At 43.0% G+C, this 27,913-nt stretch overlaps 1 protein-coding gene across 1 annotated transcript in view; it reads left to right on the top strand.

Moving 5' to 3' along the window:
• Window positions 1-27,913, top strand: part of LOC130361571 (vomeronasal type-2 receptor 26-like) — a 45,344-nt gene that overhangs the window by 15,513 nt on the left and 1,918 nt on the right. Inside the window, exons 2-4 of the mRNA XM_056565149.1 lie at window positions 17,952-18,158; window positions 21,029-21,152; window positions 25,013-25,882. Of these exons, the coding sequence (XP_056421124.1) occupies window positions 17,952-18,158; window positions 21,029-21,152; window positions 25,013-25,882 (1,201 nt within the window). The remainder of the gene's footprint in view (window positions 1-17,951; window positions 18,159-21,028; window positions 21,153-25,012; window positions 25,883-27,913) is intronic.

Genomic DNA, 27,913 nt, shown 5'->3' with positions numbered 1-27,913 from the left:
AGTAATGTACAAAAACAAATGACAAGAGGCTCGTGGATTGATGATACAATCTGCCCCAAACAAGAACGTTTGTAATGTACAAAGGAATGACAACAATATGAAGGCTCGTGGATTGTCGGCCAGTCTCTCTCTCCCAGGGACATGTGACGTACGAAAGGCATGCAAAGAGACAGCTTAACACTTACCTGGAATGGCAAGGTCGAACTGACTGTAACAAGGCGTATGTAATGACCAAAAAGGAAACTATAAAGATGAAGCTTTACAGATTGGCGACAGCAATCAGCCTCCAACCACACCGAATGCATAGCGCCAAGCGGTAAACAACCTAGAGTACATAACGTAAGCTGAAACAAAAGAGCTGAAACAGAAGGGGACAGCAAACTATGAAACTAACACTGTAAGGAACTGTATGCGTATTAATTACCCTGTAGGGAACCATATGTATATCACACTATAGGGAACCGTTAGCGTTGAAACATTGTATATCACTTGAAGTAACATAAGCACTGTATAACATAAGCCATCTGCCTCCAACAGGGCATATGTAACGTACAAAACAAAAGATGACAAGAGGCTCGTGGATTGATGATACAATCTGCCCCCAATGAGAACATTTCTAATGCACAAAGGAATGACAACGATATGAGGCTCGAGGATTGTCGGGCAGCCTCTCTCTCACGAGAGCGTGTGACGTACGAAAGGCATGTAAAGTGACGACTTAAAGCTTACCTGGAATGGCGAGGTCAAACTGGCTGTAACAAGGTGTATGTAATGACCAAAAAGGAAACTATAAAGATGAAGCTTTACGGATTGACGATAGCAATCAGCCTTCAACCACACTGAACGTATGGCCCTAAGAGGTAAAACAACCAATCGTACATAACGTGACAGCTGAAACAAAAGAATGGGAGAATAACTATAAAACGTATACTGTAAGGAACTGTATGCGTATTACCCTGTAGGGAAATGTATGCATGTCATACTGCAGGTAACCGTATATATGTGACATTGCAGGTAACCGTATGTATGCGACACTGCAGGTAACCGTATGTATGCGACACTGAAGAGAACCGTATGTATGTGACACTGAAGGGAACTGTTAACGTTGAAGCATGGTATATCACTTGGAGTAATGTAAGCACCGTATGACATCTCCGAAAACCACAAAGCCCTGTATATAAGCTTACAATAGTGTAAACCCTGAACAACATTAATGTTCAGCAGAACAGCTAAATTAACCACTAATACACAGTATATATAAGCCACAGTAAAACGCAATTACCAGCAATAGAACATAGGCCCATATGTCAGCTAAAATAATGTAAAATGCCCAGTATATCTGCTACAGTAACATAAGCCCCAAGTAACATTAATGTACCGTATATCAGTTAATTAACACTAACTCATAGCATATAGACACTTGTTATGTAATGCAAATTATCAGCTATAGTAACATAAGCACCGTATGACCACAATAGGGACATTAATCCACCACATGACAGCTATGAAAACGTAACACAGCATCGGCTACATTAACACAAAGCCCAGTAAATCAACTATACCAAACGAGCACAGTACATACGCTATGGTATCAACGTCTGGTACTGCAAACCAATATAACATGAAGCTTGGTATCAGCTCAGGTAACATGCCACCGGAACTATTGTAGCATAAATGTCACAGTCATGTATGTACAATGTGACCGCTCCAGAAAGGTATACATAATTTTATGCGTAATGTGCCTGCTATAGGAATATTTGCGTAGTGTGAACGTTATGGGGTAGAATGAATTATGTTCAATGAGAAACATAAGAGTAGCATGACAGCGCTGAACATGAAAAACGTAACCGCAAGCCATGAAAACAATACTGTAAGAAACATATGCAGGTCACATTGAAGGAAGATGTACATGTTACACCGCTAGGGAAACATAAGCACGTACACAGAGTAGGAACCTGAGTAATACACTGTTGAACGCAGGCGTGGTGTACTGTATGGGATATAAGCATGGAACACTATGTGGAAGGTAGGCGTGGTATACTGTGTGGGAACGTATGGCAGTACGCGGTTTTGCTTGTTACCTGCTGTTGCAACCGAGTGGAAACGCAATCATGGTGGTGTAGTTGTGTAGAATGTAGCCGTGACATAGGAAGCCAAGTGATGTCAGTACCTGGTTGAAATGAATACGTGTTATCTTGTGTGAACCGTATGCGTGATAAATGCAGGAAAACATGGCGTGTATGGTAACGAAACACAGAATGCTGTAAAGAAACATAAGTGTGGGGAACCATGTTGTAATGTCAGCAAGGACATCATATCACACCTGACCTCCCGCATAAGTAAATGTAAAAGCAATGCCATGATAACAGCCTAATATACTACACCTGAGAACCATGAGAGTCATGCTGTGACAGCTTGAAAAACCTGCCCTGCATACATTAATGAAAGCCTAACGTGACATAACTAAAAACCAAGACAAATGTGACAATAAAGCTATGAAACATCCGCTGACGTAGCAGGTGGGCGCACAGTATATTCTATGGGGACATAACCCATACATGACTACGTGTGTGTATTTATAAACTATAGAAGTTATAAGAATGGTAACATAAAACAGTATAATAGAGACATATGATGTATCTACAATAAGTGACATAACCACGGTGATATATAACAGTATACTGATGGCAACTTACATGGTATATACTAAGGGATGTATACGTGGTGTACATATAACTGACAAACACAGTAAATAAATGCACTGGTGATGTATAACAGTACAATGTATAATGACAATTTATACATGGCCTATAATCGATGACATGTCTGAGATAGAGATTGGTCGTGGGCTGCAGCGTAAAAGAGCGTACAGATGGGGAGACTCAGCAGGAGAGACTCCAGCGAGGGGACAGAATGGAGAGCGGTTGTGAGCATGAAACTGGATTACACCAGGTCACATTTGAAGGAAAAGTAATCTCGTAAATGTAAGAACAGTCAAAACAACACCAAAATATGGAGGCCCCCCAACACCTGGAGATTCAGCAGCCTGTACTGCTCTGTAGGCCAAACATCCTCCTGCTGCAGTCAATTATCTGTATAAGCAACAGCTGTGACCTCCTATGAGTGATCTTTGCAGACTAAGAGACTGAGGCAGGAAAGAGTTAACCTCAAGCTGAAATATGCAAATTACTTCACGGCCAGCAGGCCAGGGCTGGAGCCTGCACAGCTACATGTGCTTACTGCATATTGTAGGAGCGAGATGTAGCTACTTCACAGCCTGCAGCGTGAAAGGTACCTTAACACATTACCGTATTCCTTGCATCATAGTTAGGCTAGCAAACAGTGCCTCTCTGCGACATATGCAATCAAACCTCCCGCCAAAACCACAGCATCCGGTGCAAAGACATCTTGCATGCTGGCAACAGCACCTGTGTGGATCAGGTGGGTATATAAAGACCAGACTCCTCCCACAAATTATATTAACTGTTTCAGCTAACCTCTATATATATATATATATATATATATATATATATATATATATATATATATATATATATATATGTGTGTATGTGTATATATCCATCTTCACCAGCTGGGAGCAGCCATCTTCCAATATCAAAGTGAGGAATAGTATAGACGACGGATGTTATCAGTTAGACTATCCATTTCTCATTGTTTACTAAGATACCTAAAGTTAACTAAGATTTGCTATTTGGAGATATTTTGGGTCATCTACCCATTAAAATCCCATGTCAAAGCCCCCAGGGTCTTTATGGTTGCCATTTTTTCAGATTTTTTCTGATTAGTTTTAAGAACTGGCTGCCCACTTGCTGCCTTATATATCTGGCGATAGTGGCCATTTAATGTTGATCGGTATTGGTTGATATCTTGGGGTTATGAATTACTGGTTGCAGTGAACTTTATTTTTATTTGTTCAGTTCTATGTTGGTTGTTTTACATATTATTGTACTGTTAATGGGGTACTCCGGTGCTTAGAAATCTTATCCCCTATCCAAAGGATAGGGGATAAGATGCCTGATCGCGGGAGTCCCGCCGCTGTGGTCCCCTGGGATCTTGCACGCGGCACCCCGTTTGTAATCAGTCCCCGGAGCGTGTTCGCTCCGGGTCTGATTACCGGCGACCACACGGCCGGCGGTGTGTGACGTCACACCTCAGCCCCCGTGTGAAGTCACGCTCCGCCCCTCAATGCAAGCCTCCCGTAGGCTTGCATTTAGGGGCGGAGCGTGACGTCACACGGGGGCTGAGGTGTGAGGTCAAACACCGCCGGCAGTGTGGTCGCCGGTAATCAGACCCGGAGCGAACACGCTCCGGGGACTGATTACAAACGGGGTGCCGTGTGCAAGTTGCTGGGGGTCTCCAGCGGCGGGACTCCTGTGATCAGGCATCTTATCCCCTATCCTTTGGATAGGGGATAAGATGTCTAAGCACCAGAGTACCTCTTTAAGTGTCTTTTTTTTATAGTGAATAATTTAACATTTATGGACACAGTATGGATACTGCTGTTTTTTCTTTATCTTAGATCAGTTATGGGGCAACAGATCCTCTTCTCAGTAATAAAAGGCTTTACCCAAACTTTTTTCATACTGTACCTGATGACAAGATACAATATGCAGCATTTGTAAAGCTCCTGGAGAGATTCCAGTGGAATTGGGTTGGTATCATCACATCAGATGATGACTATGGACGGCGAGAGTTACAGGAGTTGGTCAAACTATTTACATCTCATCAGATTTGTATAGAATTTACTATTCTTATATCTGTCAATAATTATGAATATATCCAACCCGCTTCATCTACTGATGTTATTATTATCTGTGGCTCCTATAGGATGACTTACATCAAGTTTTTATACAATGTAGCTCATCTTCTAAAGAACAAGACTCTCATACTTCCAAGTTCATGGTCACTGGCAACAGAACTTATTATTTACAGAGAAAATGTAATTCCTGGTAATTGTAGTTTAGTGTTCTCAATCCCCACGTACAATATCAAAGTAAAAGAGTTTTTCAATATTGTTCAGTTATGCAACCAACCTTCTGATCCATTGTTGGAAGATATTTGGATGACTTTATTCCATTGCTATACAGGAAATAAATTTAAGGATTTTCTATTGCCATTAGCAGATCTAAATCCATATCGTCATTGTTGTGAGGAGACAAAACTCAATAAACTGTTTAATTTTTCTGGAGACACAACTCCTTACCAAGTGTATTTTGCCGTCTATATTATGGCTCAGGCTTTGCACAAACTGAACATTTTTATTGATGACAAAAAAAAACTAAATGCTTCCAAAATATATGACTATAAAAGAAGGGTGAGTATTATAATGTCTCTATATTCCATCATTTTTATTTAAACTTTGACTGGAAGGAGAAAGATATAAAAATATAAGAAAAAATTGTAAATCGATTATTAATGGTCTATTCACAGTATTCTGCACAGATTTGATGCACAGGATTTTCTGATGCAGATTTCAATGTAAACTGAATGACTGAACACTGCTTGAAATCCTGTGCATCAAATTTGCGCAGAATACTGTACGTGTGAATAGACCCTAAAGGGGTATTCAGGCGCTGTAGATAAGATAATACAGTGTTGAGGCCCTGGGAAAATAGAAAAAAAAAATCTGTGTTTACCTACCCCTGGTCGTCCACAAATCCCACCACAGATGTGGTGCTTCTTCTTCTGTCCACAGGTGGGATTTGTGCTTACAGCCCAACACTGTGCAGGACGTTTGGCATTTGCCAGAGAACACCAAAATAGACAAATTCGCCACTGGCGCCCTGTGCTCTTCACAGATGAAAGCAGGTTCACACTGAGCACATGTGACAGACGTGACAGAGTCTGAAGACGCTGTGGAGAAGGTTCTGCTGCCTGCAACTTACTCCAGCACAACACATTGGAAAAATTATTTTATTTACAAAAACACTCCCCCACAGCCCTCAATAACCATTTTATTAAAATAAAAAAAAAAACAGTTCAGCCGTTGTAATCCATCGAATCTGCAGTAATCCTCTGCATATACGGATCTGAAACGAGAAGAAAAAAAAAACACAAAAAAAATGGGTTAGGACATTTTTTGCGCTCTCCGCAGGGCAGAGTACCCACAATGCAATGTCTACCTAAACAGGGAGCATCCAATTGTTCAGCCTTTGGCTGTCTGGGCATGCTGGGAGTTGTAGTTTAGCAACAGCTGGAGTCTCCCTGTCTGGGAAGACACTGGCAGAAGGGTCTGTTCACATTATCCAAAACAGACAATGTTAATAGAGCTTCAGACTTACCAGCCTGGATCCCATTGTACCTCCGCCCCCCTAATTATGTCATCACTAGGGGCGGAGCTACATGGACCCGGTGGAATCAGGAACGAGGGAGGTAAGGGGATCTCCTTTTCTGTATACACTATATACAGCTATTATATAATGTATACTGCCCAAAGGGGCTCTAGGAGCAGGGAGTCCTGTCAGTCTGGTGACAGGATTCTCGGCTCCTGTGTAGTATACATAGGTACACTATGCCCCCCTGTATACTATACTGCTGGGGAGGTGAGTAGTGATGCTATACATCACTCCTCATCTCCTTACACTCTGTGGAACGGGCGCTCAGCATCAGACCCACAGAGTGGTACCAGAAGGCAGTGAGAACTGCCACAGGGGACAAAACTGGCTATTTCCACACACCAGGAAAAACACCAGAAAAAACGCCAGAAAAACTGCCAAAATGCAAGGAAAATTCGTGGCAGTTTTCCTGGCAGTTTTTCCTGGCGTTTTTGCTGGTGGGAAAAAATCTCGGTGGAATTCTAACCTTACTAAAATACCTCACCTACTTTTGCTTACCTGTGGCAGATTTCAAGATTTTGCTTATGCGCGACAAATTTATTAAGGCAGTGCAACATAAAAGACAAAAAGAAAGTTCGAATGGCGCTCACCTCCTCCGTGCAGATGCAGTCAGTTCTCCTCCACTGTCTTCAAAGTAAATATGCAAAATAAGCACAGCACTGGTAAAACCAAAACTTTAATCGAAATCCATGTTAAAATCCATACGGTACAAACAGGTGCAACCGGAAAGTGTGGAGGTAACAGCCTCCTCCTCTCTGACGCGTTTCCGCCCTACTGGGCCTTAATCATAGATACAGAGGATAGTATTGCTCGGTATTTGAGGAGCATATAGCTCCACCCAAAATAGGGAGTGACTAAAATTCAAAAATAAAAAAACAACAAAATTCAAAAGCCGTACAAAAATGATAAACTCAGAAAAAGAGAGCTCATAGCTCATAACCAAATCAAGCCATTGATTCATGCCCTTAGGGAACGAGGTATTAAACATCAGTATCCAGTAACCTTCACGGTTCAAAAGTTTAGAACGTCTGTCTCCTCCACGTAGTGGCTTAGTAACCCTCTCTACTCCTGTAATCGTAAGGGCACTTACATCGCCTGCATGCACGTGTGAAAAATGTTTGGAGACATTGGAAGGGTTTCTGGTAACATGGGTGGCTCCGTAGACATGTTCTCTGAGTCTATCTTTAATACGTCTACTGGTACAACCCACGTAACCTAAATTGCAAATACCACAATGTATATAGTAAATAGCCCAAGTGGTATTGCAATTTATGAAAGATGAGATGGTATATGAAATACCCGCAATAGTTTCATGGAATTCTTTAGTTTGTTTGAAAAACGCACAGCAAGCGCAACGGTTACCGCCACATCTGAAACAGCCCTTAACATTAAGGCACGTGTTACGGGAGCTATTTGCTGTTATATGTGAAGGTGCAAGTATAGTTTGTAAATTGGGTGGCCGTTTGGCTGAAAATCTGCAACCCTTATGTATAATATTTTTAAGAACGATGTCCTGTTCTAAAGTAGGAAGATATTTACCAACAATATTTTTAATTTTATTATATTGTCGACTATATGTAGTGATAAAAGTAACTGTTTCTTAATTATTACTGTTGGCAACAGTATCATGGTTCCTATATTTAATATACCTAGAGTTTTTTGATTTTTTTATCTTGTAGAATAGAGATGAGCGAATCGAACTTGACGAACTCGAATTCGTTACGAATTTCATGAAAAATTCGATTCGCAACGAATAGAATTGCGGCGATATTCGTATCGCATGAATCGCTTCATTAAACTCCATTTTACAGCGTTCCAGGCTATTGTAGAGCTAAGATGGCAGATCCACATGTGAGTACATGGGGCAGGGGATTATGGGAGGGCAGGAAACAGCGGCAGTAATGAAGGTAGGCGGGCTGACCCTGAACCACATGTGAGATGCAGCCTATCACTGTTCACTGACCCCTGTGTTGTCACAGCCCCTATATAATCGGCCGCCATCTTGCCTCTCTTCATTTCATCTATGCACTCAGATGGAGAGGACGGGACTGCGTGTGTGTGAATATCTCATACCACAGCATTACACTGCAACTGCTAGTCACATCAGCATTAGGGAAAGGCAGGAGTGCAAAGTGCTGTGCTGTTACACTGAGAAGGATCATTGATTGCTAAACCTCATATTCACGTTATTGAGCATTGCAGCAGAGAGGGGCAGATAGCTGTCAGCTGCCTCATACAGATCTCCAAGCTGCCTGAACTTTCTGAAGCATCTTATCTCCTCATTTTTCAGCCCAATTGAGTTTTTGTTTGCTCCACAAATCTTCTGATGCTCAGAATTGTGTGACAGAGTGCAATTTAGGGTTTAATCCCTGGATTTTTTTTGGTGGTGCTGCACTGTTGAGTCCTGCTGCTGTTCAGAAATAAGTCATATTAGTGTGGACTTTAGTGCCTTTTTACCATTTTTCACCTGTTACTCTGTGCTAAATTCAGTGTTATACCACACGTTATACACCTACCGGTGTATTAAAGAATTTTTTTTTTTCCTGAGTACAAATACGCTTAACAGTGGCCTTATCATTGCAAAAGGCCTACTTACAAGCAAATAGCGTACCATATACCATCTTTTCTTCTGTCTCTGTGCTAAATTCAGTGTTATACCACACGTTATACACCTGCCGGTGTATTACAGAAAAAAAAAAGTTTTTCCTGCGTACAAATACGCTTAGCAGTGCGCTCATCATTGCAAAGGGCATACATACAACCAAGTAGTGTACTATTTAGTACCTGTATTTCTGTCTCGATGCTAAATTCAGTGCTATTCCACACATTAGTATACACTGGCTGGTGTATACAGCAAAAAAATAGTTTTTTTTCTGGGTAGAAATACACATACCAGTGCGCTCATCATTGCAAAGGGCATACATATAACAAAGGAGTGTACTATTTAGTAACTGTTATTCTGTCTAGAGCCTATATACTTTGAAAGGACAGCCGTAAGTAATCGCTTGCTGCTGTTCTATACCCTCATAAACGCACTAAGTATGTCAGGCAGGGAAGTGCCAGGACGTGCACAGAGAAGGGGCAGAGGCCTACATACGTCAGGCAGAGTTGGCAGCAGACTTGGGGCGAGTGGCAGCAGGAGTCGCAGCAATAGGCCTGAGCTCTCGTTAACACCCAGCGGTCGTGTCGTCGACCCATCTCTCCTCGTCAATTGGTTTGCACACTCATCCCCATCATCACATAGCGACATGTGACAACCCCAGTCAAGAGTCGGTGGGTTCCTCAGACACAACCCTCAGTTGGCATGGCCCGGGAGCAGTCCCCGTAATCCCATTGCCTTTGTCCGATGCTGTTCCCTCTCCCAAAGAAGTATCTCATGCTTTGGGTTCAGCTCCACTATTTACTGAGGACGATGTAATAGAGGACAGTCAGCATCTAATGGGCAACCAAGAATGTGAGGAGACATGCGTCGCTTTCTCCGCAAGGCGGGCAAGTAGTGATGTGGAGAGTGACGGAGGCGGTGTTTCAATTGTTCAGGGTCCTGAGGCAGACACTGTTATGGAACACGAGGAGGACATCAGTGACGTGCACACATCTTTTGATGATGATGAAGCCGATCGCAATTGGGAGCCGGGTGCAGAAGCCGGGGCTTTATCAGGAGGCAGCAAGGCGGTAGCACAGTTGGCAATCAGTGTGTTGGTGGCAGTAGTGGAAATTCAGGAGCCAAACGTGCCAAGGGGAGACCACCTGCTTCGCGGTAAGCTACCATTCATGGAGGTAGTGGATAGTGTTGAGCGGCATAGGCCATATTTGAATTTGCGAATATTCGCGAATATATGGACGAATATTCGTCATATATTCGCGAATATTCGCATATTTGGAATATTCTCATTTTATTTTCACATATGCGAAAATAACATATGCAAAATTAGCATAAACAAAAATTTACATAAGCAGAAAATTCGCATAGGCGAAAATTATCATATGCTAATTTTCGCATATGCGAAAATTTGCACACCGGTCTCACACAGTAGTATTAGAGCCTTCTTTACACCACACAAGCTGGAAGCAGAGAGGGGTGATCACTGTGATGTTTACTGTGGAAAAAAAAAAAATAAATAACAATATTCATAATTACGAATATATAGCGCTATATTCGCGAATATGCGATATTCGCGAATAAAATTCGTATTGCGAATATTCGCGAGCAACACTAGTAGTGGAACAGGGGTTCATGGAGACGGCGCCAATAGCAGTGAAATAGTGCGGACTGCGGGTGGGAAAATCAGCTACTCTGCGGGGTGGTTGTTCTTCATAAAGAATCCGGAGGACCTTAGCGTAGTCACATGCAAAATCTGTCGGCACAAAGTGAAGCGTGGCCAGGATCCCAATCTCGGCACCACGGCCCTGCGTCAACACATGATTCACCACCATAAAGCGGCCTGGGATAACTGTGGCTCCGATGTAGTGGTCCATCCTGCCAAATCACCCAGTGGCCATCCACTCCCTCCGTCATCCAGCCAAGGCTCCACCACCTCAGCCAAACCCTCCTTCTTGCGCTCCTGCTTCTTCCGCTCATAGTCAGCCATTCCGCCAACAATCGATCGTCGAAGCCATGTCCAAGAGACAACAGTATGCGCCCACTCATCCAACGGCGCAGAAGTTGAATGTGCTCCTGTCCAAGTTGCTGGAGTTGCAGTCCCTCCCTTTCCAACTGGTGGACTCTGCAGGTTTCAGGGAATTGAAGGCTTGTGTCGAGCCGAGGTGGAGAGTCCCAAGCCGTCATTTCTTTGCGAAGAAGGCAGTACCAGCCCTGCATAAGTTTGTACAAGAGAAGGTGGGTCAGTCCTTGAGCCTGTCGGTGTGTTTAAAAGTGCACGGCAGCGCCGACGTGTGGAGCTGTAACTACGGGCAGGGACAATACATGTCTTTTACGGCCCACTGGGTAAATGTTGTTCCTGCACAGCCACAACAGCAACTTGGACAGGTCACACCAATTCCTCCTCCACGCTCTCGCTCCCAGGCAGTTGGTCCTTTTACAGTGTTCACCTCCTCCTCCCTCGTGTCCTCGGCTTCCACTGCACATCCAAATCTCGGTGGCCCTTCATCGTACCACGTGTGTAGGGCACAGCGGTGTCAAGCCGTCCTTCACATGGTTTGCCTTGGCGAACGGAGTCACACAGGGGAGGAACTGCTGAAGTTCATTAGGGAAGAAATCCGAGTATGGCGTACTCCACGAATTCTGGAAATGGGAACCATGGTGACCGACAATGGGAAGAACATTGTGGATGCGCTGCGACAAGGAAGTGTGAACCATTCTCCCTGCATGGCACACGTGTTGAATCTGGTTGTCAAGAAGTTCATCAAATCTTTACCCCTTTTGCAAGACGTCCTGACAATGGCAAGGAAACTGTGCATGCACTTCAGCCACTCGTACGCCGCCAAGCACACTTTGCTTGAGCTGCAGCGTCAGAACGGTATCCCACAACATAGTCTCATTTGTGACGTTGCCAAACGTTGGAATTCCACCCTCCATATGTTGGACAGACTATACGAACAAAGAAAAGCCATCACAGATTTTTTGATGATACAATCAGATAGGAGTACTCCCTTGTGTAACTTCAATGTGAACGAGTGGCAGCTCATACGTGACACCTGCCGTTTGCTGAGGCCCTTTGAGGAAGCCACATTTTTTGTTAGTCGCTCGAATTACGCCATGAACGACTTAATTCCACTCCTACATTTACTCCAAAAAATGATTGAAAACATGGCTGGTCACGGCAATGGAGATGTTGCGCCTACATCAGAAGGCTACATGAGTCCTGTGGGGGATGAACTGGAGGAAGATGATGAGGGGCAGAGCGGAGCACAGTTTACGGTGGATGAGATGGCCGGTGTTTCCGGTCATTGGACAGGAGAGGAGGAGCAGGAGCAGCCAGAGGAGCTGGAGGGTTATTACGAGGGAGGTGAGACAGAGGACCCAGACACACCGTGGCAGTATGCAGTGGAGATGGAGGCAGGTAGTCCCAGCGAGTTACTGTCACAAAAGGCACGATGCATGCTTGCGTAGTGACCCCCGAATTGTCAAAATTCGTCCGCGCGATGACTGCTGGATCTCCACCTTATTAGACCCTCGCTACTGGCCCAGAATGGGGGCCTTTTTTACACCTACTGAGAGGGAGGACAAACTGACCTACTTCAGGGAGCTTCTACATACTCGGTTGGCCGATGCCTATCGGCCACATGGTCCGTCCACTCGCAGGTCTGACTCGGGGGGCCCTCTGCGCTCACCTTCCACTGCCATGGCTGCTGGGGAGAGGAGGGGTGGCAGGAACAGTACCAGCTCAATCAGCAGAAGCCTGAGTCTACAGTCGCTGATGAGTAGCTTCCTTCAGCCGCATAGTGAAGCTACTCATCAGCAGCAGGTGGACATGGAGCAGGACCTGAACCAGCAGGTGATGGCTTACCTCGACATGACCCTGCCAACAACCGTTGAAGATCCGCTGGACTTCTAGGCAGCCAAACTCGATTTATGGCCGCAACTAGCGGAGTTTGCCCTGGAAAAGCTGTCCTGCCCGGCCAGTAGTGTGCCATCAGAGCGGGTGTTTAGTGCGGACGGGGCCATAGTCACCCCAAGGCGAACTCGTCTGTCCACTAAAAATGTGGAGAGACTGACGTTTGTCAAGATGAATCAGGATTTCCAGCCACCAATGACAGATGGGTCTTAGTAGATTGACCATGTTCCTACAACAACATTTTCTCTCTTGTGGTTGGTTATGAAACCCTCTGGGGCAGACCTGGGCATTGTACGGCCCACTTGCCACATACGGCCCTTTGATTGGCTCTGACCGGCCCGCGCTGATTGGGGGACAACTATGCTGCCTAATCTGGGGGACAACTATGCTCCTAATCTGGGGGACATCTATGCTGCCTAATCTGGGTGGCATATGTGCTGCTTAATCGGGGGGATAACTATGCTCCTTATCTGGGGGACAACTATGCTCCTAATCTGTGGGACATCTATGCTGCCTAATCTGGGTGACATATTTGCTGCCTAATCTGTGGGACATCTATGCTGCCTAATCTGGGGGACAAGTATGCTCCTAATCCGGGGGACATCTATGCTGCCTACTCTGGGGGACAAGTATGCTCCTAATCTGGGGGACATCTCTGCTGCCTAATCTGGGGGACAACTATGCTCCTTATCTGAGGGACAACTATGCTCCTAATCTGGGGGACATGTATGCTGCCTTATCTGGGGGACAACTACGCTCCTAATATGGGGAAAACTGGTGCTTCTTGCCTTGGGCCTATAATTTTTTGAAGTTTAGCAATAGCTAAATACATGCTTAATGCAAATGTCAACATTGATCTTTAAATGTAAGGGGTTATGAAACCCTCTTGGGTACTGCGAATGACTGCTCCAGATTCATTCTGTGTCTTTCACAAACTACTTGCCTCCCTGGTGCCTCAAGCCTTGGGCCTATCATTTTTTTAACCCCTTAAGGACCAAGGACGTACCAGTACGTCCTTGGTCCTGCTCTTCTGATATAACGCGGGGTTACACAGTAACCCCGCGTCATATCATGGCGGGCCCGGCGTCATAGTGAAGCCGGGACCCGCCTCTAATAGCGTGCAGCGCCGATCGCGGCGCCACGCGCTATTAACCCTTTAGCCGCGCGCTCAAAGCTGAGCCGCGCGGCTAAAAGTGAAAGTGAAAGTTCCCGGCTAGCTCAGTCGGGCTGTTCGGGATAGCCGCGGCTAATCGCGGCATCCCGAACAGCTGACAGGACAGCGGGAGGGCCCCTACCTGCCTCCTCGCTGTCCGATCGCCGAATGACTGCTCAGTGCCTGAGATCCAGGCATGAGCAGTCATGCGGCAGAATCGTTGATCACTGGTTTCTTATGAGAAACCAGTGATCAACATAGAAGATCAGTGTGTGCAGTGTTATAGCTCCCTATGGGACCTATAACACTGCAAAAAAAAAGTGAAAAAAAAAGTGAATAAAGATCATTTAACTCCTTCCCTATTAAAAGTTTGAATCACCCCCCTTTTCCAATAAAAAAAAAAACACAGTGTAAATAAAAATAAAAATAAACATATGTGGTATCACCGCGTGCGGAAATGTCCGAATTATAAAAATATATCATTAATTAAACCGCTCGGTCAATGGCGTGCGCGCAAAAAAATTCCAAAGTCCAAAATAGTGCATTTTTGGTCACTTTTTATATCATTTAAAAATGAATAAAAAGTGATCAATAAGTCCTATCAATGCAAAAATGGTACCGTTAAAAACTTCAGATCACGGCGCAAAAATGAGCCCTCATACCACCCCATACACGGAAAAATAAAAAAGTTATAGGGGTCAGAAGATGACAATTTTAAACGTATTAATTTTCCTGCATGTAGTTATGATTTTTTCCAGAAGTGCGACAAAACCAAACCTATATAAGTAGGGTATCATTTTAATCGTATGGACCTACAGAATACATATCAGGTGTCATTTTTACCGAAAAATGTACTACGTAGAAACGGAAGCCCCCAAAAGTTACAAAACAGCGTTTTTTTTTTCAATTTTGTCGCACAATGATTTTTTTTCCCGCTTCACCATAGATTTTTGGGCAAAATGACTGACGTCATTACAAAGTAGAATTGGTGGCGCAAAAAATAAGCCATCATATGGATTTTTAGGTGTAAATTTGAAAGAGTTATGATTTTTTAAAGGCAAGGAGCAAAAAACGAAAATGCAAAAACGGAAAAACCTCCGGTCCTTAAGGGGTTAAGTTTAGCAGTAGCTAAATACATGCTTAATGCAAATGTAAACATTGATCTTTAAATGTAAGGGGTTATGAAAACCTCTTGGGTACTGCAAATGCATGATCCAGACTCATTCTGTGTCTTTCAGGAACTACTTGCCTCCCTGGTGCCTCTGGCCTTGGGCCTTAAATTTTTGGATGTTTAGCAGTAGCTAAATACATATATTACCTACAAGCCCAAAAGGCTAATTAGAATCAAAAGAACCTACAAAAATTAGCCCAAGAATATCCAAAATTTCATCTTTATTAATGTATACAAACAGGTGGAAAAACACCCATAAAATAACCGACCCTTAAAATTCCACCCAACAAAAGCTAAGCAGAAAACCACCGCGATATATACAGAAATCACAATGCTGCCAATAGTACAATCCTACAGTGTCAGTCAATCAGCACACAATAAAACGATATCTTAGGTCAAGACTTTACCTGATTGTGACATGCTGACGACTCCCAAGTGGTTGTCCTGCTACCTCCGACCGACACTGTAGGATTGTACTATTGGCGGCATTGTGATTTCAGTATATATCCTAGTGGTTTTCTGCTTAGCTTTTGTTGGGGGGAATTTTAAGGGTAGCTGAATACATGCTTAATGCAAATTTCAACAATGATCATTAAATTCTCAGCGCTCTGCCAGGGCCTTCTCCTACCCCGCCTGGGCCGATCCGAGGACCTCACTAACCAACTCACTAACTAATCCAATCGCTTATAGCGACGGGCGGTTTGTACAAAGGGCAGGGACTTAATCAACGCCAGCTTATGACCCTCACTTACTGGTAATTCCTCGTTTTAAGGTTAAATAATTGCAATCACAGATCCCTATCACGAACTGGTTTCAACTGGTGCAACACGCACCTGTCCTTGAAAGATAGAGACATGCTAATCCGTTCAGTGGAGCGCGGCTGCGGCCCCGGAAATCTGAGGGCATAACACACCTGGTATTGTTTGATCTCGCAATTGATGGTGCAAAGGTAGGGGGTTATTAAAGCCTCTTGGGTACTGCTGAGGCCTACTCCTGACTGCTCCTGGTGCAATGTATGGGGCAATTAAACACTCTTGGGTAGTGTTTTTTTTTTTTTTATTTACTGATAATTTTATCAGTAATAAAATAGAATTTTCCAGAATGCTAATCGTTACACAACGGAACGCTTGTTGCGTGTGATTTTTTAATGAAAATTTAAAAAATAAATAAAAAATACGGACAGGAATTAACTCTGCATCCTCATTTTGGGCGAAAAAAGTCCTTTTGGTGATCTGATCTTTTGGAGACAGATGCGCTTACACACATATTGAATTAGTTTTTGTAAAAAAATTTCAAACATTGTGTGGTTTATTATTTTTGAGAAGAATGTCTTTGGGTGGTCCACCGTCCTGCATTATAGAGTCTTGTGAACTGTTGGATATGCGCTTGTTCTTACACAAAGGTATTTCTTTAAAACATTTCTAAAATGTTGTTGTTTTTTGGAGGGGATTGTGAAGCCCGGGTGTGTACTGGTGCATCAGCCAACTCCAGGCTGTGTCCTTCAGGCAATATATGGGTTCCTGATGCCGCAGAGGTGGGGCCTGGGTCTGGAAATTTCACATTTTTGGATACCGGGTGCTACCCATGAGAAATCTTTGTCAAAAATGTCATATATTGTGTTGTTTTTTTTGTGGGGTGATTGTGAAGCCCTGTGTGTAGTGTACTAGTGCATCAGCCAACTCCACGCTGTGCCATTCAGCCACTAAATGGTCTCCTCCTGCTGCCAACATGTCCATGCTGTGTCATTCAGCCACTATATGGTGTCCTCATGCTGCCAACACCTCCATGCTGTGCCATTCAGCCACTATATGGTGTCCTCATGCTGCCAACACCTCCAAGCTGTGCCATTCATCCACTATATGGTGTCCTCATGCTGCCAACACCTCCACGCTATGTCATTCAGTCACCATATGGTCTCCTGACACTGATGCCACCACCAGGCTCTGTCACTGTGCTGCTGTGTGGCAGTGATTCTAAGAGTGATGCCGGTAATCTGCATGCTATTCTGAATAACAGTATTATTTGAATACCCCAGCACACTCCATATGCATTTTAGGACACAGCAAAGTGTTCTATACCCCTATAGAGGCTGTATGTAGGCTAGAAATAGCCTTTTTTAAAGGGGTACTCCGGTGAAAACCTTTTTTCTTTTAAATCAACTGGTGGCAGAAAGTTAAACATATTTGTAAATTACTTCTATTAAAAAATCTTAATCCTTACAGTACTTATTAGCTGCTGAATGCTACAGAGGAAATTCCTTTCTTTTTGGAACACTGATGACATCACGAGCACAGTGCTCTCTGCTGACATCTCTGTCCATTTTAGCAACCCTGCATAGCAGATGTATGCTAAGGGCAGCATGTTGGCTCAGTGGTTAGCACAGCTGCCTTGCAGTGCTGGGGACTTGGGTTCAAATCCCACTAAGGACAACAATAAATAAAGCGTTATTATTATTATAAGAACGTCAGCAGAGAGAACTGTGATTGTGATGTCATCAGAATGCATTCCAAAAAGAAAAGCATTTCCTCTGTAGTATTCAGCAGCTAATAAGTACAGGGAGGATTAAGATTTTTTAATAAAAGTAATTTACAATTTAAAAGAAAAAAGGTTTTCACCGGAGTACCCCTTTAATATCTATTCGCCGTGAAAAAATTTGGATCGAAACAAACTTTTCGGGAAAATTCGGCGAATCGGCCGAATCGAATTTTTGAAAAGTTCGCTCATCTCTAATCACAACCCTGGTTTATCTTTTAAAGCTATCACGATATATAAAAGAAGAAAATATTTTTTTAAGTGAAAATGAAGATTGGATAACACGACTAGATATTCAGAATTGGGTAACAAGAGGATATACTGGAAATGTAAAAACATCTAAAATGGTTGTCGGAAGATTTGATGCATCTTTTCTTGAAGATAAACAGCTGGATATTAATCCCCAGATAATAACATGGAGACAGAACTCAGTAAGTTACCATGAAGTCCTTTACCAGTATATAACATGTTTTATGATAATTTAAAGGGGTTGTCTAGTGGTAATAATTTTTGTTCATTTTTTTATTTTATTTTTTATTTTCAAAGTAAAAGTTTATTACATTTTCATGAACAAGAACAGGAAAAGTCACCAAAATGAAAGAGGACTCAGTGTGTTACAAAGGTTATGGCTAAAAACAAATAACAAACTGCAAGGAGATAGCAGAGGCCCGTCTGTGGGTGGGTAAGAAAATCATTAATAAAGGCACAACACAGTTCTGTGTACGAAAAAGAAAAAATAAGGAAGAGCAAAAGTGAAGAAAGGGATAATCAAAACATAAGGGAAGAAGGAGCAATATAAAAGGAGACGGGGTAGAAAAGGAGGATGATGCGGGGATGATGCATCACCGGAACCGGAAAGAATCAATGATGGGCAGGGACACGAAGTGTCGGAATGACAGCTGTTGGCAGTGGCGTAGTTTGGGTGGTGAAGGGGTCTGTTGTCCCAGGCCGAAAATTTTTAGTGGGACAAAGTCTGACAATTAAATGATTATCAAATTTTGTGCCCCTAAAAAGTCAGTGAGAATGCATAAAATGTAAACATTGCCATTCAAAATTGTACAGGAGCAGAGAGTGTGGTGATCCCTGGTCCGGTACACACTATGTATTGTACGTACAAGCGTGGGGACTGCAATCCAGTTTGGACTCCCTGCTCCTGTACTGCACTATGACGGTGTAAGACTAAGGTGTGGGCCACATTCAATTATTTATTTTCATTGCACTCAGTCTGCAAGAGATGTCCTGTGCCGCTCAAGAAGACTGGCAACGAGAGGATGAAAAAGAGACTAGTTTAGTTTGAATTATATTATTTGAAGGTGGGAATTAATGAACCTATATGGGGCATCCTGGGGCAAATTAATTACCTACTGTGGGCATCTATTGTGAGGCTGAAATTACCTATCTATTGGTGATATTTACCTAATGGGGGTTATCTACCTACTGAAGGTATCCCCCATCTATTTCCTGGGGCATCTCCCTAATTGGGAAAAAAAATTACCAAACTATTAGGGGCTTTTACCTAATGGAAAATAACCTACCTGCTAGGAAGACCTACCTTTCTACTTGATAGCTTCACTTACCCCCCTTGCTAGCCACTAGGCCACTGGCTGCAACATTCAGGGCAGGGGATTTCTAATTCTTAATCTGCACCCCCCCATCCCTCCCAGGGCCCTGGATGTCGCCTATATTCCCTGAGGACACCTATGCAGGATTGATTGTGGGGGGGAGGTATATGTCACCTAGATTCCTCTCTTATGTGAGGTGACAGCAGAGCCGCTCACCTGCTAGGTAATTGATTTAGGTGATCAGAGGGTTGATATTGAAAGGGGTCATCTAGATTTTATAAACTTTTGACTATTGTATCTGTAATGCCAAGTTATGTCCTAAGTGCTTTACTTGCCTTACATGTGTAGAGTGGATCGATCACTTTTTTGTGATTTCATGATCCCCCAGGTTCAGCATTTCTCCAGTGTCTGGGTGACTGTTGTCTTGAGCCAAACAGGATCCTGGAAAAGGCTTCTTCTCTTCTTCCCTGACAAGCCAGCCTCCTAATGATGTGTGCAGTCCAGCAGTATATGTGCCACCATGTCAACTATCATTGTGCACCCCACTGTCTACAGACTGCTGAGATCACGCAACAGCAGGGTATGCATCGAAGGTCAGCGAAGCGGCACGTACAGTTGGACCACACAGGTAAACAGGGGCCTGGCTTGTCTGTGAAGACAAGAAAAAGCCAAGTTTCCTGCTATCAGCTGTTGTTTTGAGCCAAACAGGATCCTGGGAAAGGCTCGAGGCAACAGTCTTCCAGATGTCGGAGAAATGCTAAACCTGGGGGGACCATGAAGTCCAAAAAGGTGCTGATCCACCCCACACATGTAAGGCAAGTGAAGCACTTACGTTATAACTTGGCATCACACATGATAGATAAAACTAAATAAAACCTGGATAACCACTTTAATAGAAGCCAGGGGGTCAGTTAGATCTCTCTGGCTCATGTGAGTTAATGATTTTTGAATGTGTCCCAATACCGTTAACATCTAGGGGAAATTGAAAGCTTATTTATCTTATCTTCCTGGCTGCCAAGATCGCCATAGCCACAAGTTGGAAGACTCAGTCTATTGCTTTACATTTGGTCAGATCCAAGTTGAATTGGATGATGGCCAATGATAAGTTGACTAGTGTCCTCATTGGTTCTCAGAAAACTTTTGATACTTTGGAGCTGGTGATAACATACTTAGATGATTTCCTTTAATCTCCTTCTATAATAAATATCTTTCTTTTTTATTAATATAGGGTTCTTCTCCCCTCTCCCATTGTAAATTTGTTTGGTTGCTCTCCTGGGAAATCCAGAAGTTTTGTCATTGGTTTCTTTTTAATTGACTAGCAAATTTGGTTACTAATATATAATATGAAAATATTTTAACTTTTGGGATGTTTATGAGCCATTTTATTATAGACATTTTTGGGAGTTGTCATACTGTAGGTGGAAATCCATCTACTCGGACATAATGGTGTCTTAGAATCCTTTACTCTGGACCCTTTATAAGTCAGAGCAGAGGATCACTGAAGAGAACAACCCCGCTCTGATAACACAAATATCTTTACCTGGTTCTCCATTCATTATTGTATAATATTACATTTCCCTTGAAGCAGCAAAGAAGTTTCCTTTAAGTGCTTCATACTATGAAGGGGATTTTAGTTCCACAATTGTTTAATGTTTTCACTTTTATATACCGTAATACATTTGTACTTAAATGTTAAATAAGAAAATTTACATTAAATTCAATTCTATCTATTTACTTAGATCCCTAAAGGTCGGTGCAGTGAGTCCTGTCTGCCAGGAACCCGAAAAGTTCTCAGAGAAGGATATTACATCTGTTGCTATGACTGTATTCCATGTCCAGACGGAGAATTTACAATCCATTCAGGTAGATATATATTATATATATATATATATTTCTTTCCCTTAGTCCTATAAAAGCAGACCTATAGGCCGGAAGCACTTAACTCAGCACATATAGGGTGTTAAAGTTTAGTTGTAACAGATTTGTCTGCCTCTGGTTTCAACTTCTCATATTTTTAGCTACATCATTACCTGTTACCGTGACAAGGCTCAGGTTAATCAGAGGGCAAGGACGAGAAACCAATGGCCTCAATGCCTGTAATCCAGGTTCTTTCTTGTACTAGTTCTGTATTTACTGTGTACTCTGCATTTATTACTTTGGCCTGTGTCCTGACCCTTATAGCTTTTGATTCTATACCATGTCGCTATCTTGGTTTTGACTTGGCTTACCTAACCTCTCTTTATCTGTTTGTTTATTCCCTGTGTCTTGTTGTTGTTCCATATTCTGTGCCTGTTAAACCCACTGTGTTCGAACCTGCTCTATGACTTAAGTACTGGGTTTTTGTTATTGTTTTCTTTTTTGTTACGTTCTAAAATCTATTGAGAGTAGTGACCATTGCCAATTTGGGAATCCATAGTTTAGGGCAGATCGTTGAGGTTATGGATAGCCTAGGACTGCCCTTATCCCTGGCCGATGTTACAGAAGCATTATCACTTATAACACTAAGCTGCAGCCACTAAGTCATCACTAGAGCATCATAGAGCTAAATGTCAGTCTAGGCCTTGCCACAGTGCTGACCAATTTTTTTGTATTGTATGTTTTGGAGTGGCTCCATTCATTTTGGTTGTGCACTTCACCCATCCACCAGGATAGTGTTAAGCAGGCAGTAACTGGATCCCACATGCCCATAATTTGTAGACTTAGTGCAACTTAGTGTATTGAACAAAGGAAAAAACAGGACTTCACTCGAGACTAGTGTTGCTCGCGAATATTCGCAATTCGAATATTATTCGCGAATATCGCATATTCGCGAATTCGCGAATTTCGCGAATATAGCGCTATATATTCGTAATTACGAATATTCGTTTTTTTTTATTTTTTTTTTCTTCACAGTACACATCACAGTGATCACCCCTCTCTGCTTCCAGCTTGTGTGGTGTAAAGAAGGCTGTAATACTACTGTGTGAGACTGGCGTGCGAAAATTTGCATATGCGAATATTAGCACATGCTAATTTTCGCATATGCGAATTTTGTGCATGCTAATTGTCGCATATGGTAATTTTCGCATGCGCGAATGTTCGCATATGCGAAAATAAAACGGGAATATAACGAATATGCGAATATTCGCAAATATATGACGAATATTCGTCCATATATTCGCGAATATTCGCGAATTCGAATATGGCCTATGCCGCTCAACACTACTCGAGACGCTGAACTGACAGGATCCAAATTCATGAAAATTGAGTTTTATTTGTAGAAGGATGCTACACTTACAATAAGGTGATTCTAGACCGCACAGGGCTCTTCATCAGGCAAGTAGTGGCATGGTGTACACTATCTGATCAGATTGTATGCTAAGAACCTCCATTTTTCTATAGCAGTATTATAATTTAATATAGTCATCTTTGGCAGATAAAACTGTCAATGCCATATTTCAACTGCACATGAACCATTAAGGGCATCTCAATTGCCACCAGCCAAGATATCATTAACCAAGGTTATTCCCACCTGGCACCCAGGTCGCTACCCCCGCCACGACTCGTCCACAGAGTTAGCTGGGATGTGGCGTGGCACAAAAGGCGAGGTCAAGGTAGCAGTAGGTCAGGCGGCACAGGTGCAGGGTCAGGCAACGGAACACAGATATCAGGAGCACTGAAACACAGTAGCTTTCTCTAGGGCACAATGGCAACAAAGATCCGGCAAGGATACAAGGGAGGAGCTGATACTTAACCCCTTAAGGACCAAAGACGTACCGGTACATCCTTGGTCCTGCTCTTCTGATATAACGCGGGGTTACACAGTAACCCCGCGTCATATCACGGCGGGCCCGGCTTCATAGTGAAGCCGGGACCCGCCTCTAATAGCATGCAGCGCCGATCGCGGCGCCGCGCGCTATTAACCCTTTAGCCGCGCGCTCAGAGCTGAGCCGCGCGGCTAAAAGTGAAAGTGAAAGTTCCCGACTAGCTCAGTCGGGCTGTTCGGGATAGCCGCGGCTAATCGCGGCATCCCGAACAGCTGACAGGACAGCGGGAGGGCCCCTTCCTGCCTCCTCGCTGTCCGATCGCCGAATGACTGCTCAGTGCCTGAGATCCATGCGGCAGAATCGTTGATCACTGGTTTCTTATGAGAAACCAGTGATCAACATAGAAGATCAGTGTGCGCAGTGTTATAGGTCCCTATGGGACCTATAACACTGCAAAAAAAAAGTGAGTAAAGATCATTTAACTCCTCCCCTATTAAAAGTTTGAATCACCCCCCTTTTCCAATAAAAAAAACAGTGTAAATAAAAATAAACATATATGGTATCACCGCGTGCGGAAATGTCCAAACTATAAAAATATATAATTAATTAAACCCCTCGGTCAATGGCGTGCGCGCAAAAAATTCCAAAGTCCAAAATAGTGCATTTTTGGTCACTTTTTATATAATTTAAAAATGAATAAAAAGTGATCAATAAGTCCTATCAATGCAAAAATTGTACCGTTAAAAACTTCAGATCACAGCGCAAAAAATTAGCCCTCATACCACCCCATACATGGAAAAATAAAAAAGTTATAGGGGTCAGAAGATGACAATTTTAAACGTATTAATTTTCCTGCATGTAGTTATGATTTTTTCCAGAAGTCCAACAAAATTAAACCTATATAAGTAGGGTATCATTTTAATCGTATGGACCTACAGAATACATATCAGGTGTCATTTTTACCAAAAAATGTACTACGTAGAAACGGAAGCCCCCAAAATTTACAAAACAGCGTTTTTTTTTTTCAATTTTGTCGCACAATGATTTTTTTCCCGCTTCACCATAGATTTTTGGGCAAAATGACTGACGTCATTACAAAGTAGAATTGGTGGCGCAAAAAATAAGCCATCATATGGATTTTTAGGTGCAAATTTGAAAGAGTTATGATTTTTTAAAGGCAAGGAGCAAAAAACGAAAATGCAAAAACGGAAAACCCCCGGTCCTTAAGGGGTTAAAGACAGGGTGCAGGTGTAGACACTTAATTAAATGAGTACTGGCCCTTTCAATGTAAGACCTCCGGCACGAGGACAGGAAGACCAGGGAGGTAAGTGACAGGCTGCGATTTGCATGCGGGCACGCGTGTCTGGCCAGAGCACAGTTACAATAACATTTTTTTGTGGGATATGACAGTTACTCTTTAAACATTAAGGCATAACAGTCCCACTATTCATCTGGTATGATGTTTAAAAAACTATCTACAAAGGTGGACCTCTGATAATTGGGCAATGTTAAGTGGACCTGTCTGATTCCCTGCCATGCAGTTCCTCACTGTATTAGGCATTTTTAAGCAGTTAATTGCCTGGTGTCCGAAGGGATTACCACTTCTTCAACTTCAAGTCCATCATAAAGTATGGGCTTTCCTGAAGGATTGTAGATCCCTCAAAATTTCCAAAAGCGACAACTGGTTAGAAACAAAGGAATCATCAAGAAGAATTCTAGTTAGACAAATCGAGATCCGGACAAACAATACTAAGGTAGATACAGGTAGATGAGCGCACACAATGGAGCAGTACATTGACAGACATTTCATGGGTCTCCTGTGCACTGTTTTATATAAAACTGGAAAACCACACATGATACTAGAGCAACAGGTTCCAGCAGGAAGTAACATCAGGGAGTACTGACCAGACTATGACGCTGATCCAGCAAATAAACCCAGGAGTAGAGAATGATAATTACACTTCTTTTTATTCATAGATAGTGAAAATTGCCAGAAATGTCCTGAAGATGAATGGCCAAATGAGATAAAGAACACTTGTGTTGTGAGGGATTATGAGTTTCTCTCATATGAATCTGATGTTGTTTCTTTAGTCTTCTCCATCATCTCCATATTATTCTCTCTTATAACTGTATTTATAATTGGAATATTCACTTTATTCTGGAAATCTCCCATTGTCAGAGCCAATAACCGGAACCTAAGCTTCATTCTCCTGACCTCTCTCATGTTCAGCTTACTCTGTGTGTTTCTATTCATCGGTCGTCCAGTGGATATAACCTGCATGCTGAGACAAATCTTCTTTGGGATCTTCTTCACAGTAGCCGTGTCTTCTGTCCTGGCCAAGACCATCATAGTCTGCATAGCATTCAAGGCCACCAGACCAGACAGCTCCTGGAGAAAGTGTGTGGGGGTTAAGCTTCCTTATTCTGTAGTGTTGGTCTGTTCATCTCTTCAGATCCTGAATGCAGTTATCTGGTTGTCATTGTCTCCTCCATATCAAGAACTTAACCTGGATTATCCTGGGAAGATCATCATTCAGTGTAATGAAGGGTCTGTCTTGGCCTTTTACCTCATGTTGGGTTATATGGGGTTTCTGGCGGCTGTGAGTTTTGTTCTAGCTTTCATGGTGAGGACATTACCTGATATCTATAATGAAGCCAAGTACATCACCTTCAGCATGCTGGTGTTCTGCAGTGTCTGGATCGGTGCCATCCCGGCCTATCTGAGCAGTGCAGGGAAACACATGGTCACTGTAGAGATATTTGCCATATTGGCCTCAGGTGGAGGAATATTGATCTGCATGTTTCTACCTAAATGTTACAATATCCTGATGGAGCCTGAAGTGAACAGTAAAGGACATTTGTCCCAGAGACGTGTTATGTGAATATTTCATAGATATGAATTTCTTAGATTCTTGTATAAAGCTTATATATCTTTCAGCTAATATATTTTTTCCTTTGTCATCTCTTGTTCTTAAGAAAACATTTATTTTGTACAAATATATTAATGAATATAGTCTATAGGCTGTGTTAAGTATAAATTCACAGTTTAATGCCATTGTAGATTGCTTATCACGTGTATCTACTACCAAGGATCGGCAGGGGTGGACTGACAACCTAGTCCATTGGGACGTGGTCTGAGGGCCCAGATCCAAAACCAGAACATTCATCCCATATCCACAGGCTAATGCTTTCAGCTGTATGCATGGCCATGCAAAAGCTTTCTTTCAGTGTGAGCCACATCTGCGGCCTTCACTGAGAGGAAACTTGGCCTCAGCTCTTGCTGCGCAGTGCAGGCACCAATGACATTACTTATAAGTGCCTGCATTGTGGAGGCAGAAGAATGCTCCCAGTGATAGTGAAAGGAAGATCGCCGCGTGGGAAAGATAAGTATCTCTTTTTGTTTTTTAATTAATTTTTTCTTCAACCTAGCACTTTCCCGGAGAGGGATAACCTGGCATACATACCTTGTTTCCTAACTACCTGCCTACATACCTGGCTGCCTAATTACATACCTATGTACCTGGCTACCTAACTACCTACATACCAGTCCTACATGACTGACTACCTAACTACCTACCTACATACCTGGCTGCCTAACTCCCTACCTTCTTACTTGAATATCCAGTTACACACCTACATACCTGGCTACCTACCTACATACCTGGTTACCTAATTACACACCTGGCCACCTACCTCCCTACATACTTGGCTAGGTAAGTACATACATACCTGGCTATCTAATTACCTCATTACGTATCTGGCTACAGAACTACCTATCTACATTCCTAGCTACAGAACTATCTAGCTGCCTAACTACCTTAATACCTGGCTACCCAAATAACTATCTACATACCTGGCTACCTAACTACATAAATACCGGGCTTTCTACCTATTTACACATCTGGCTATCTAACTACCTGGCTACTTAACTACCTACCTATGTGTCTGGCTATAGAACTACCAAGCTACCTAACTACCTAAATCTACTTCAATACAGGCACTGATGTATATGGGGAAATACTGGTCTGTGTATTGTGATTTTATTCAGTACAGTATGTATGTGTTATCCAGTTATTGTGTGATGGAATATATTTCCTTCTTGTATACTGGTATATTTGGTCATGGAAAATGATCTTGCCTATGTTAGGGTCGGGGTTTTTATTTAAAGTCCCATGCAAGTCTATGGGAAATGTATGTTTCAGCATAACTTCCAAGTGGCTGGAGATATTTTGATGAAACATAGGTACACATGTTACTTTTTATGTCAACAACAAATATATGATAGTTAAATTAACCCTAACCTACCCCCTTACTTGAAGGATGGGGTCCCATGCAAGTAATTTCTTAAGGGGGTACCGTGCCCCTAGACATCTTATCCCCTATCCGAAGGATAGGGTATAAGATGTCTGATCACACGGGTCACACCGCTGGGGAACCCACGATCTCTCCTGAAGCACCCTCGTTCTTCAGCTGCATGGAGCGAGGATCGCGGCTCCGTCCCCTCAATGCAAGTCTTTGGGAGGGGACGTAGCGAGCGTCACACCCCCTCCCATAGACTTGCATTGGGGGGGCATGACATCATGAGGGGGCGGAGCCATGACGTCATGATACTCCGTCCCCTGTATCACCTGTCATCAGCCATGGGGTGCTGCAGGAGAGGTCACGGGGGTCCCCAGTGGTGGGACCCCCACGATCAGAAATCTTAGCCCCTATCCTGTGGATAGGGGCTAAGATGTCTAGGGGTGGAGTACACCTTTAAGTCCCATGCAAGTATATAGGACTTCCAGTACCTTACACTAAGCTCTGTTTGGAGTGCGTCGGGGAGTGCGTCAGCCTGGCCACACACCCCCTGCATGCTGCACCCCATCCTGCAAAGCC

This window comes from Hyla sarda, chromosome 1 (assembly GCF_029499605.1).
Source record: "Hyla sarda isolate aHylSar1 chromosome 1, aHylSar1.hap1, whole genome shotgun sequence".
Lineage (NCBI taxonomy): Eukaryota > Metazoa > Chordata > Amphibia > Anura > Hylidae > Hyla > Hyla sarda.
The sequence above is the reverse complement of the archived record's forward strand: the minus strand, read 5'-3'. Positions and strand labels throughout refer to the sequence as shown.